At 50.2% G+C, this 12,913-nt stretch overlaps 1 protein-coding gene and 1 long non-coding RNA gene across 4 annotated transcripts in view; one reads left to right on the plus strand and one right to left on the minus strand.

Annotated features, from left to right (window-relative positions):
• ACSF2 (acyl-CoA synthetase family member 2) overlaps nt 1-10,785 on the plus strand; it is a 36,037-nt gene extending 25,252 nt beyond the window's left edge. For 2 of the 3 annotated variants that reach the window (XM_077188372.1, XM_077188373.1), the window contains 6 exons: nt 8,129-8,236; nt 8,344-8,495; nt 8,931-9,072; nt 10,032-10,256; nt 10,417-10,485; nt 10,577-10,785. In XM_077188372.1, coding sequence (XP_077044487.1) covers nt 8,129-8,236; nt 8,344-8,495; nt 8,931-9,072; nt 10,032-10,256; nt 10,417-10,485; nt 10,577-10,627 — 747 coding nt within the window. In that variant the 3' untranslated portion in view covers nt 10,628-10,785. The remainder of the gene's footprint in view (nt 1-8,128; nt 8,237-8,343; nt 8,496-8,930; nt 9,073-10,031; nt 10,257-10,416; nt 10,486-10,576) is intronic. The other variant, XM_054645046.2, reaches the window with a different exon arrangement.
• Nucleotides 10,786-11,190: 405 nt separating this feature from the next.
• LOC129128209 (uncharacterized) lies at nt 11,191-12,529 on the minus strand. Its single transcript, XR_008535250.2, has 2 exons — nt 12,392-12,529; nt 11,191-11,653 (listed from the first exon to the last, which is right to left on the minus strand). It is a non-coding gene; the product is annotated as an uncharacterized LOC129128209 (long non-coding RNA).
• Between the last annotated feature and the right edge of the window lie 384 nt (nt 12,530-12,913).

Here is a 12,913-nt window from a genome sequence, read left to right on the forward strand (position 1 = left end):
AGGCTGGTGGATATGAAATGCCAGGCAGTGGTGTAGAGGTAGGTGGCAGTGCCTGTGGCTCTCAAGGCAGAGCTGTGGAAAGAGAAAAGCATTGGCATTGGTAAAGAGATGGAGAAGTAGCAAAACAAAAGAATCACTGCTGGAGATGGGAGTGGCATCTGCCTTGGGTCCTGTCTTAGGGTACTGGTGGCAAAGGTGAATTAACACCACAAGGGATGTGCCCTGCTCTCCCAATAAAGAAGGTTAAAGCAAAGCAGTTAAAAGCCCCAGTGCCTGCTTCTGTGAGCGTGAAGAGAGAGATCCAGGGGTTGCAGGGTGGGGTTTGGAATCGGAACATTTTGAACTGGTTTCCAGCCAGTTCCTGGCTGCAGCAAACAGCTGAGAGCTGAGCATATAACTGTGAGCTTGTTGAGATTTCTGCTCCTGAGGCTGGCTGCAAAGCCCCAGTGGAGCCTGTGCAGAGGCGAGACGGGCTCAAGAAAGGGAGGAAATCCAAGGACTGACTTAGGACACAGACTGGCTTATTCACTGTGATTTCTGGGTTTTTCCATTGTTGCAGTGAGGAATCAGCTGGTGCTGCCAAGCATGCTCCGGACCGTGTTATGCAAACGGCCTGGCAGCCCTGCTCTGGTCAGCAGCTGTCAGTCTGAGCAGTGTTTGCACTGCAGGACTAATTTGGGGGAGAAAATAGGCTTCTGGGGTGGGAATGTGGTTCTGGTGAGTCTGTGGCCAAACAATGATGTAATATGTGGGACCGTGGTGCAAACCAGGCCATGTCAGGCTTTCAGTGTTTGTCAGACCTGAGATGTGATGCCCTGGAGCAGCTCACCTCAGCACCAAGAGCTTCTCACCTCTGGAGAGATGATCTGACCTTGAGAGCTCCATGCTCCTGCTGGAGGGACCTTCTGGTCACCGTGAGATTTAAAACTCTTTGATCAAAACAATGGTATTTTGGCTTATGCCTGGTTCAGTAGGCACCACAATGGTCATGCACGTGCTTTTCTCTCTGGAGAAGCTCTTTGAGTGCCTTGGTCAGGACCTTCGAGACAGAGAAGCAAGAGATAGATAGAACCTTCTGTGTTTTCCTTCTTTGCCTCTTCAGTTTGCTGTTCCATGATTCTGAGGGTGCTCCTGAATGTGCACTGCTCATAAAGCTCAGGCAGGGAGCTGGGGGAATGATTGGAAAAGAAAAAAAAAAATCACCTTTAAAGCATCATCTTCTATCTAATAATTGATTTTATTTTTTCTCTCTGAGCAGGTTCAACCACTTTAATATTCGGTGTAATCATTTGATTAACAATTCCTGCAGTTATGTTACTCTGTGCAAGAGCAACTGGTGGGTGATATTTAAAACCCTGCCTGTTTCTGCTGGACTCTGAATCTAGGGACTGAATCTGTGCTCCTTTTCTGAGAGTCTGATACTTGAATTTCCCCTTGTAAAAAAAAAAAAAGTCATCTAACAGCTTACTGCTTCTGCAGAGATTTTGGCCAGTGTGGATCAGGTTGGAGCAAAAAGCCAGTGAGGGCCTTGCAAACCCCATCCATAAATACATTGTACCCATGTATATTTCTGGAACAAGACCCTTTTCAAAGGTTAAACTGCTGAAACCTAAAACCTCCTTCTCTTTCTTCCTCTCACTTTCTTCCACCCTTTTTATGTTTGCTGGCTGAAACTGCAGATCTGGAGGGACAGAGACATTCTCTTCCTGCAGGGATGTGTGTGCTGTGGCTGTGGACACAGGTGAAGTGTAGCTTCCTTGTGAAAATTCTGGGACATAGCTGCCACGGTGCTGGTGTGAGGTGGGAGGCTGTCCCTGCTTCAGCTCTCCTGCCAGTCCTGATCCTGAAGTATAGTTTAGGTGGATGCCAGGTTATTATTGGGGAGAAAGGTGTCTGCTCCTCAGATCCATTTCTCCAGACTCAAGTAGTGAATAAAAGGAAATTCTTTCCCTTAGTATTTTTTGATTTCCATGCCTCAGCAAGCACATTCCTGTGGTGGGAGCTGTTTGGCATCTGCCACAGCTGGCACCTCTCTCCTGGCTCCTGGTTGTTTGTGTTTTGAGCTGCTCACTGGACAGCTCTGCTCTTCCCACACCAAGTTTTGCAGCCCTCAAATGGCCAGCAAATGTCCAGCCATCCTCAAAAGCCTGCCTGGCTCCCACTTGTGGGTGGCTGGCAGTCTGCAGGTGACAATGGAGCAGTGTTGGTGTCCCTGTGCCGCAGTCAAGGGGAGCTGAGTCCTGGCCAGCTCCTACCTCACATGTCCCCTGGGACCAGCACTGCAAGGACATTGCAGAAGAGGCAGGATTATCCTGCCACCTCTCTTTCTTAATTGATTAACAGTTCTGCAAACATTCCTGGTGATTTGCAGATGCTGGACTCCCCTCCTCTCCTTCTTAGAGGTGTTGTGGGTTAACAAATAAATACAGTTTTTGAAGCAGTATAAATATAGATTTGGGATGTTTCTTTGATGTTGCAGGTCCGACCTGGTTTGATACAATACTGGACATAGTATTTTCCATGTTTAATCTTTGTTTTTATAAGTATGAAAGTTCTGGCATATCAAGACAGCTCCATAGTTAAAATAGTCCATTGCTCTTTTAAGCCTGATTCTGTAGCTTTAAGGGGATACAGATCTGGTTTCCTGTGACAGTGCAGACTTGCAATCACCTTCTTGGAGTGGCACCAGTGTAGCTGGCCTTGGGGTGCAGCCCTCCTCTTTTTGGCTGAAGGTGGGGGCTCAGGCATCTTCTAGGAGTGTCCAGGAGTGTCCCAGCTCTTGTGGAGCTGAGCCCCTGGCACAGAGTGCTGGGCTGGGAGCAGGGTGGGAGAAGGTGCAAGTTCAGCAGTGTCCCACAGATTTGTCCCAAGGGCAGAGTACACTCCAGACAGTGTTTGAGGAACTGTAGTGAATGGGCAAAGGGAGGTCCCAGAGGTTTCCTTGAGTTCCCCTCTCTTCCAGGCAGCTCCTGTCCCAGCAGTAGCATCCAGGGTTCTGAGTTCAGACCTGAATTGCCATTTTAATTTTAAATTCTTGAAGAGTCCCATCATTGCAGTATGGAGGCTGCTTGTTGAGCTGGAAGAGGTGATGGTGGGTCTACCTCCTTCCTTCTGATGCTTTTCTTCCACTGTAGCATGGCCTCCACCCATTGATCTGTTGCCAGTTTGGCTCCCCATTGATGTCCACCCACCCTTCCCTTCTGCCGATTCCAGCAGCTGCTGGATGAGGCTCTTGGCCTCTCCTGTGAAGCTCACCCAGCCCTTACAGCCTCTCCCAGCCCTGCTGTGTCCACCCTGCAAGGCACCAGATGTTCCCTAGCATCCCACTGCTCTAGCCAGGACTCTTGTCCTGGTTTGCAGAGCCTTCTTCCCTTGTGGAGCACCACTGATCCATGCAAGACTTCTGACTTTCCCAAATGTTCCCCAGCCATTAGGTTCCTCTGTTCTCAAAATGGAAAATGGGCTTCATGTGGTGACAATATTTCTGCTTGTCCTAGGCCTCCCCATCCCACCCCACCTTGTTTTGGGGAGATCTGATGAGTAGGTGGTTTCTGTAGCTTTGGAAATGGGCTGTGAGAACATTTAAAATGCCTCATAGAAATAACAAGATTCCAGACTTCCAGCCATGTGTTTGGTTGCAGCTGAGCTCTCCAAATCCATAGGGATGTTATCTTTGCCCCTAGATTTTTGCTGAGTTTCCTTGTCCAATAGCATCCTGATACCTCCAAACCAGTGGTTTTCTACCTTCATGTGACCTTTGTACATTTCCTATCAGTTTTTTTTTTTATTTTCACTTTTCCCAAATGCATTGGCATCAGCACTAGGGAGGATGGAGTTAATTGCACAGCAAAGACCTTTTATCACACTGTGGATAAACCAGTAACTGCCCATGACTTTGCTGGTTGCCACTGGGCAGCACTTGTGCACTGCTGGCAGGAAGAGGGAAACACTTCCAAGCCTCAAGGCTTCTGCTTGGCCTGGAGAGAAGAGAGGCAGCTTTAACTCAAGACCACGAGGAGAAGCTTGTCCTCACTGGGTAATAACAGGAGATTCATTCCCAGTGCAGTCTCAGCCCGGGCAAACTGGGTTGTCCTTTCGGTCTCCTCCTGAGGCAAAGCCATTGCGTGCCACAGCACAAAGAAGGTGCTTTGGGCACCTAATACTTCTGGGATCTCTTTAAAGCCCCATCCAAACTGGGACTGTCTGGCAGCCCTCTTGGTGGAGAGAGATATCAACAGGGTGGCCACCCTTAGAGATTTGTCCTGCAAGACTTGTTTGTTTGTGTCCTGATGTTTTTGACACAAAGATGGTACTGTTGCTGGGGAAGGAAATGAGATCTCAGTGTGACACAGGCTGGATGTGATCAGAAGTTGTTTTTTGCAGCAGCAGCAAAGTTGACCTGAAGGTTCAGGAATATTCCAATACAACTGGGGATAGTGGGATATCTCCAAAGCAAGGAGATGCATGTTCCCAGGGGACAGAAAAGTTTAGGGTGATCTTGGAAGTGAGCAGCTGAGTGAGGGAAGGTTCTTGCTCAGTTGAGAATGATTTGGAGCTGGCTGTGATGGGAAGGGATGGGGTTGACTCAGGGAGATATCCAAGACAGACGCACTCGGCACGGATTTAGGGATAATTAGATCCAGCCAGCGTGTTACACTGAGAGGGGTTCAAAGGGCCTCTTAGAAGTCCCTGAACACATCTCTTGGGTTGTCAGTCTGCTTTCTGTTGTTCATGATGCCCTCTTTGAAGTCTGAAAATCCCTATTATTTCACAATCAATTTGCTGCTTTTTTTCTGAGGCCAATATTGTCTCCAGCAAAGCTCAATTTCTGTAGGCTTTAGTTTGGCAGTTCAAGTCCTGCCATCATCATCCTCCAGCGTGGCACTACTTCAGGGTGGTGACGAGGAGTATGAAGATCTTCCCTGAGCAGTGCTCAGGTCCAGGGTAGGGTGTCCTCCAAGGAACTCATGCCTTTCTGCAGCCCTGACCTTCTGCTCCAGTCCCACCCAGTATAACCCACTTGGGGTACTGGTGGTTAAAACCCCAGCCTTTTCATTACAGCCTTTCAGCAGCAGTTAAATTCGGAGGACACTGGGTGTTTTATTGCTGTTGAATGCCAGGGAAAACCAAGGAGCAGAGGGCTGATGTGGCTTCTTCCAAGTTATGCAGTAAATAAGCAGCACAGTTGGGAAAAACCCAGGGTCTTAAGAGTCCCCACAGTCCCCACCAGGTCAACTTGCCTCCCAAATGTTTACTATAGAGACTGAAGTCTGATTGTTCTTACTTTATTTTTAATTTTTAGACGCTTCCCTCTTCAGGCTGTTTTGCCTGTTCCACAGTGACCAGTATTTGAACAGCACTAGCAGGAAATGTTTGGGAAATGTGCTTTAAAAAACACAGTTCTGCTAAGATGTTCCTTTTATTCCTGGTTTATACAGAGGCTTGGGATTCATAAAGAATGAATCTCTTGTTGGTAGGAGCAAGTTAGGCAGCAGTTTGTTTTGGAGCTGTCTTTGTCATCACTGAAGGCAGGACTGATCTGGGTGTTGGGGTGTCACTTGTGGTCCTACAGTAAAAAAAGGCTTTGAGGTAAATTATATTTTGTATTCCTTGTAGTTCCTCTTGAAGCCAAGGGTCCAAGCTGGAATCTTTGCCTCTGGAAAGCTCTGCTTTGACACCACATACAGCTCCAGTGGAAATTATGGAGCTGATGCTGAAATTATTGGGTGAGGTTTTCTGGACTGAATTACACCAGATGACAAGGCTAAATGATGTTAAGTGTCCCTTTGGGTCATGAAGGCTAGGAATCTTCATGGATATCTCCAAGTTTAAATTGGTGTGTGGAGTTTCGTGGAAGTGTTGCTTCATCTGCTGCTGACAATGGACATGTTGGATGGTCCACGTGTCAGATAAGGGTTGGGAAGACAGCTGTGCTGGCACAAGAGTTTTCTCCATCCCCTGCCTCCATCCCAGGAATACAGCTGTGGATAACCATCCTAAGAGGGAAATAACATATTGGAAATAACATCTGGAGCAACATCCTGGTATCTGGCTAAAGAGTGGTGTGCTGGTGTAGGCAGAGGAAGGCAGTAATTGGGAAGCAGATGAGGGGCTGGAGGTTCAGCCCTGTGTTGCCTTCTGAACCAGTTGGGAAGCCCATTTCTGAGGGTGTGAGGGTGTTTATGGGGACAAGCCACAGGCCAAGGCATCAATAGCTGGTGTTTGGGGTATAGGGCACAGTGCTAGGCATCTGGGGGAGCCTGGTGAGCCTCCGAACTCACAGCATCATCCTGCCAGGGAGTTGCCTGCTGCTGCATCCAATTAAACTGCTGGAGCGACCCGGAGAGGCAGCAAGGATTGACTCAGGGCTTGGCTGGGATCCTGGGACCAACACTGCAATTCATCCAGCAGAGTAAAACAAAAAAACAAAGGCACTGGGATTTTTAATAAGTGTTTAAGGTCTTGGATTTGGGTCTGGTCAGTCATTTGATCCAGCCACAGGACTCGTATTAGTGGGTGGGAGAGAAATCCAGTCTGAGCATGAGACTCTGTGGGTTTGCACCCAGCTGGGAAGTTGTACTTGTGTCTGGGAGCAGAAGCCTATTCACAGTTGCTCCCTGGGGGCTGCCAGGCTCCAAGCAGAGCAGTTTGGACCAGATGGTCCCTGCAGCATCCTGGAGAAGTTCTCCTCCAGATTCCTGGATAAAAGCAGGCTCCAGCTTGGATTCATGCTGACCCTGGTGCAGTCAACAAGAGCATCAGCCATTGTGACAGACTGTGCCCAACATGAGATCCTGCAGCAGCTCCAAGCAGTGGAAAGCGCCAAGTGCTCCAGGGTTATTACACACTGTTGTACCCCATACCAGTGTTGTCTTCAGCTCATTCACAATATTTTCATCCTTATTCACGTGCTTCATCATAGTCCTTTGCAAAGCTCCACATTAATTTGGGGCACAGTGCCTGGAGTTGGGTGAGCACCATGACCATGTAGGCACACCTGGGCATTTACTCTGAAGGAACTGACCAGATCTGGGTGCCAGGGCAATTTGGGGGTGAGAGCTGCTCACGTATTAGTCTGGAGAACTGCAGGAGAAATGAGGAAATACTTCCCACATCAGCCCTTTCACAGCCATGCTCTCCCAGCAAAGCAGCCACAGGTGACATTACTGGGATGGCATTACTCTGAGTGGGTCAGAGACACCAGAGCAGTGTTCCAGCAGCTCCCACTGCTGAAACACAGCTCCCAAGAGCTGGAGATGTAGCAGCAATCCTAGCAATGGTGCAATTGGTGCAGCTCAGAGCTGCTCAGGGCACCTCCTGTGCAGCTCCTGCTGCCTCAGCCTGGCCACTGAGCTGGGCATAATTTTCCTGGAATTTTCCTCTGAGGAGAAGTGACCTTCAGCTAAGGTGGCTCAGAGCCTGCCATAGGGATTAGCTGTGAGGGAGGTTTAGCAGCAAGAAGCTTTTGTCCTGCTGTGAGGCTTTGGGTCTGTAAGGGCAGCTGTGCCAAGTGTTGAGCAGCCTCGTGATGCCTTACAAGGATTACAGGGGCTGATGTCTGCAAAAGGATATGCAGCAAGCAGCCATGCTGCAGGACACACTGTTTCCCAGAGAGGTCTGCTGCTGGCTCCAGAGTTTTTCCAAAGTGATGTCTTATGTTCCCTGAGTTATTAGAGATGCAAGGTGAACTCAATACCTTGACTGCAAGGGCACCAAGGCAAAGTCAATGTCTGGCAGAGATGGTACGGGACAGGGCTTGGAGAAACAAGGGTTGAAAAAGAGGATGGTGAGCCCTCCAAGAATAGCAGTTGGGGTGTCAAAAGTACATGACACCCCAAGTATTGTGGGTGATGGAGTCAGGAGTACTGTGAGGGAGATGAAGAAGGCCATGGCAGGCAGGTGCAGTGATGCTTTAACTCCTGTTTCTCCAAGACTCTCTGGCAGAAGTGTCTGGAGGGCCCCATCCATAGCCAGCAGAACAGGACTTCCTGTCACCTGAGTGGCTTGGGAGAACATCCTCCTCACACCCCACTCTTCCCTGCAGTCATGACCAGCTTTGTCTTTCCTGTGCTTGAAGCCATGTGATCCCCTTTCCCCCTGAGACACATTTCCTCCCCTGTGTTTGCAGGTTGCCTATGGGACCACAGAAAACAGCCCTGTCACCTTCATGGGGTTCCCCAATGACAGCATCGAGCAGAGAACTGAGACAGTGGGATACATCTTTCCCCACACAGAGGTGACCATGACCTTTCCCACATGCTGCAGGTGCTCTGCCAGCAGCAGACCTCACTCCATCCTCCTTGTCTGGTGCTGATGAACAACTAAGCCCTTCTTCTCTTCCAGGCAAAAATTCAGGATCCAGAAACAGGGCAACCTGTGCCTCTGAACACTCCTGGGGAGCTTCAAATCCGTGGCTACTGTGTCATGCTGGGCTACTGGAATGACCCTGCCAAGACAAGTGAAGTGATCACTTCTGAGAGGTGGTACAAGACAGGGTGAGTCTGAGAACTTCTCCCAGATGGTCCCACGGGGTGGCACTGGATGAGGATGCATGGGTGTGTATAGGAGTGCTTCACTGGGATTTCCAATGTAGAGAAAACTGTCACAGCTTATCCCTCTGATCTGTCTGTGACACTTAGAACTGCTTTTAGCACAGAGCCCTTCGTGCTGAGTGTCCCCGGAGAGGGGGATTGTCACTGGCCATTTGTGCATGGAGGGATTGTAGGGGTACAGGGCAGGGCCAGGCATTGCCTCCCCCCTAAACCCTGGAGCTTGTGTGGATGCTGCCAGTTTCTGTAACAGGAGCTGTTTGATCTCTTCCATGTGCTCGGGTCTCAGCCATTATCCTCTGATACCACCCTGGCTGGGTGGGAGCATCAGCCATTCTTCCACCCAGCTGGGACAGGACTAGAAGGGCATTGTCATTGCAGGGACATCGGGGTGCTGAATGAGCATGGCTACTGCAAAATTGTAGGGCGTTGCAAGGACATGATTATTCGGGGAGGAGAAAACATCTATCCAGCAGAACTTGAGCAGTTCCTCCACACCCATCCCAAGGTTGAGGAGGTCCAGGTGAGTGGAAGGAGGTGGGGTGAGTGAGAATCTGGTTTTGGGAATCTTGTACATAAAGCTTCTGGGATTGCTGCTTGGAACCTGGTTGTCTTTCCCTGTTTTCAGCATCAAATTCCATGTAATATTGGTAAGCAAGGAGGAGGGAGAGGCTCATGGGATGGAAGGGGCATGGGGCATATGGATTGTGGCAATCCCCTTGTGTTCCAGCTGCATGTCTGCAAAATGCTTGTCATTCTTCAGTTTTAAACTGCCTGTCCACTTTCATGACTCCCTCTGAAATTCTTACTCAGAAAGCAGTCTGGAAGGACAGTTTTTACTGATAATTGCTCAACTCTGACATCCAGGAAGACTCTTCCAACAAGCCCCTGGAGATGAGGAGTGAGACTTAGTTTCACTCCTTTGCAAGACAGCAAAGATTTCCAGGACTGAGCAGCTGCTCCCTGTCTGCTGGGATTGTTCTCCTCCAGGTTTTGTGCCAGACAAGTTTCCCCACAAATAAACTGCTTATTTAGTCAGAGTTCTGCCTGTGCCAGGCGAGCATCTCTCTTTGGAACAGTCCCAGTGCAGATGGGTTGCAAACCAGCCCTTTTGTGTGGTTTCTAGGGCTTTATGTCACTGCTCTGGACTCAAAAGGATCAACGTGTCTCTAGCAGTTGGAGATAGTGGTTCAAGGCAGGGAATGACAGTAGGATTCTTGTGGAATAGTGGGAGCAAACTTTGGAGAGAGCTCAGGCTTGGGAAGCCCATTTCCTGGTGTCACAGGCAGAGGCCCACTAAGATCTGTGAATATAAGGGTTTCAAATAATGCTTTAATTCAACCTCATCCTTCCCCTGCCATTCCATCTGGAGATTCCGAAGCACTCATGGCAGCCTACCAAGTCTCCTTGTTGTTTGTGAAATCTCTTGCCCCATTTTTTTGGAAGCAGAGGGATGATGACAGGTCCATGTTGCATCCACAGTGCTCCAGCACCCTGTGGTATGGGGTCAGGGAACACACCATGGGCCAGCACACAGACGCTGTGGGAGGCCAGGGACATCCCCAAGGGTCATACTGTCCATCTCTCCCAACCCAGGTGGTTGGTGTGAAGGATTCAAGGATGGGAGAAGAGATCTGTGCCTGCATCCGACTGCGGGCTGGGCACGACTGCACCAAGGAAGAGATTAAAGCTTTCTGCAAAGGGAAGGTGGGTTCCCAGTCCTCAGTTTCCTTCCAGACCAATACACCCAGTGGCTGCTGGGAACTGGTGGATGAAAGCCCATGTATTTAGAGCACTGGGGGACCCAGCCCTGGCAGTGCCAGGCTGTTCCTTTCAGGTTGTGTAGCCCTAGTTTTTCTCTTCCCAGATCTCGCATTTCAAGATCCCACGTTACGTTGTGTTTGTGAGCCAGTACCCACTCACTGTCTCAGGCAAGGTAAGAGGGGGCTGGGGCAGGGCAGGAGCCCTGGCATTCTGTCCCAGCTCTTCTCTGAGTCTCTCTCCCTGCTCTCTGCCCTCTATTCCAGATTCAGAAATACAAGTTGAAGGAGCAGATGGAGAAGCACTTGCAGCTCTGAGACTGGGAAGGCAGAGCAAAAAGCAGGATAAATCAGCTCCATTTCAGTCAGCTCTGAGTCTGGTTTTCACCTGTGCCTTGGGCTACGCAATGGAGACTTTCCCTGACATCAGGCTGATGGCACTTTTAGTCAATAAAACAGAGCGCCTTTTTTCCCCAGTTGGGCTTGTTTCTTTGCCAACAGAAATACTGTGGTGTGAGGAAGGGATGCTCATTTCTGGAATTCTGTCCAGTTACTGAAAGACCTTATGAAGATTTAAAAATTTTGAGTGTCTCTGAGCAACTTGGCTGCAGCCTTTTCACAGGAGTTGAACATATGCTGGTGGGTATTTTACTGACACTCTTAAGTCCAAATGCCCTGGCCTGGCTTCCCAGGATAGGTGATACCTTTTCTCCTTGGATGCTGTAAGACTCCTGGGTTATTTAAGAGCAACTGAACTTGAAATGAGGGGCAGGGGTTTCAGAGAATGAGACTTTGCATTGGGGCTCTCTAAAACTGGCTGGAAAAGCTCACTGTTCCCACACCTCCCCCAGGTGTTTCCCCAAAAAAAACCTTCTCCAAGGTAGACATGGCTTTGTTTATTTTGTTGTTTTGGACAAGACAGACAGTAAGGTTGTTGCAGAAATACCAAAATTCTTGTCCCATCGGCAGTGTGAAGCAGAGCATACCTGGGACAGCATTTTACGGGAGTTATTTGGTACCTCCCAACCATGAAACACTCCTGTGAGAAGAGGAATGGCAGAGCTCCTCTTTGCCAGCAGAAGTGTCCCACCCCAGCTGGAAAGCAGATAATGTTGCTGCCAACTCTTGCTGACCTCCCGCTGTCTCACTCCTGGTTCCTTTCCCCACAGAGCTAAAGCCGGGCCCCTTCCATGCTGCAGCTTCCTGCAGTGGGTGGAGGGCAGTGGCACAACAGGGAGAAAGAAGAAGCGTCAGCAGGTCTCAATCCTTCATCTCACAGCTGGACTGTGGGCTCTACCCATGGAAGCAGACGGCGGGGCCATGTTCCCTGTCCACGTCTGCACTCTGAAAGAAAGAAAAAGACATGGGTGGTTTGTGTCAGACTCCTTTTGTACATTGTCTTTCCAGCAAGTTCTTCTCCTGTTCCCACACTGCTCATGGGACTGGTTTCAGCACTGATCCTTCCACATTTCACTCAGGTCTCCTCCCTTTCCTGGTTACCTCTGTCACCTTCCTTCCTGAAGGAAGAACTTTTACCTACGTGGTAGGAGCTGTAGCCAGGGACCTTGGGGACACAGAGGGCCTCTGTGACTGATGTCTAGGGAAGGACTGTTTACCTTCTTTTGCTTCCCACAGCCCTAACCCAGGTGCAGGACAGGCCTGCAGTGAGTGGAGTTTCTCCTCCCCTCCCTGATCAGTACCTCCACACTTGGCACAACCCCTACCCTGCCCACAGGTGCCCCATGTACTCGCTGTAGATGGGGGGCAGTGGATAAGAAATACCAGTGCCACCAGCCCTGGCTGGTGAGGACAGACACACTACTAAGAAAACCAGTGGGTCCTGGTCACAGCCAGCAGAGGGGGAACAGTCCCTGCCACCCCATTCCTTCTCCTGTTCTGGGAGTGGGGCAGCACCATCCATGGGTATGAGCCCTGGCTGAGCCTGGTCCCAGGGAAGCCTTCCCTACCATCCCATGCCTTCCCCAGAGCATATCCACCCCTCACCAGCCAGGACACCTCCCACAGTTCGTCCTGCCCCTTCCCAACCCCTGGGATTATGCATCCCCGGCTGTAAATACTCACGGAAGAGGAAGAGCTGGCTATTTTGGCTGCCAGTGGGGTCTCGGTGTGTGCAGTGCTCCAGGCTCGCTCTATGTCTGCCCTGCCCCTGCCTGAGTCCCACTCTTATAGTCCTCGCTGCCGGAGGGGGATTTCCTGCCCGGAATCTCCCCGGAAAGGGAAGGTTACATCAGGGGTGTTTTACACCGAAATACGCGTTACTGGGCTGGGAACAGGAATCTGCAGTCCCAGCCTTTGTCATGGGCATTTCAGAGTTCCTCGTGACTATTAATACAGACAACTACTGACGTCGGGGTTCGTCAGCTGCGGGTTTGCACAATCCTGAGTGGGGACAGGCCACCTTCCTCCGCCGAAACTCCAGAAAACCCTTCCCGGCCCCGAGGAGCAGCTGAGGAAGGATGCGGGGGCAGGTCCCAAACCTCGTTCGGACCGTGCGTCTGGGGAGGACACCGGGGGAGGACACTGGCCCTGGCATCCCCAGCACCGGGAGAGGACACTGACTCCTGCATTCCCGGCTCCGAGGAG

This window comes from Agelaius phoeniceus, chromosome 19 (genome assembly GCF_051311805.1).
Source record: "Agelaius phoeniceus isolate bAgePho1 chromosome 19, bAgePho1.hap1, whole genome shotgun sequence".
Classification (NCBI taxonomy): Eukaryota; Metazoa; Chordata; class Aves; order Passeriformes; family Icteridae; genus Agelaius; species Agelaius phoeniceus.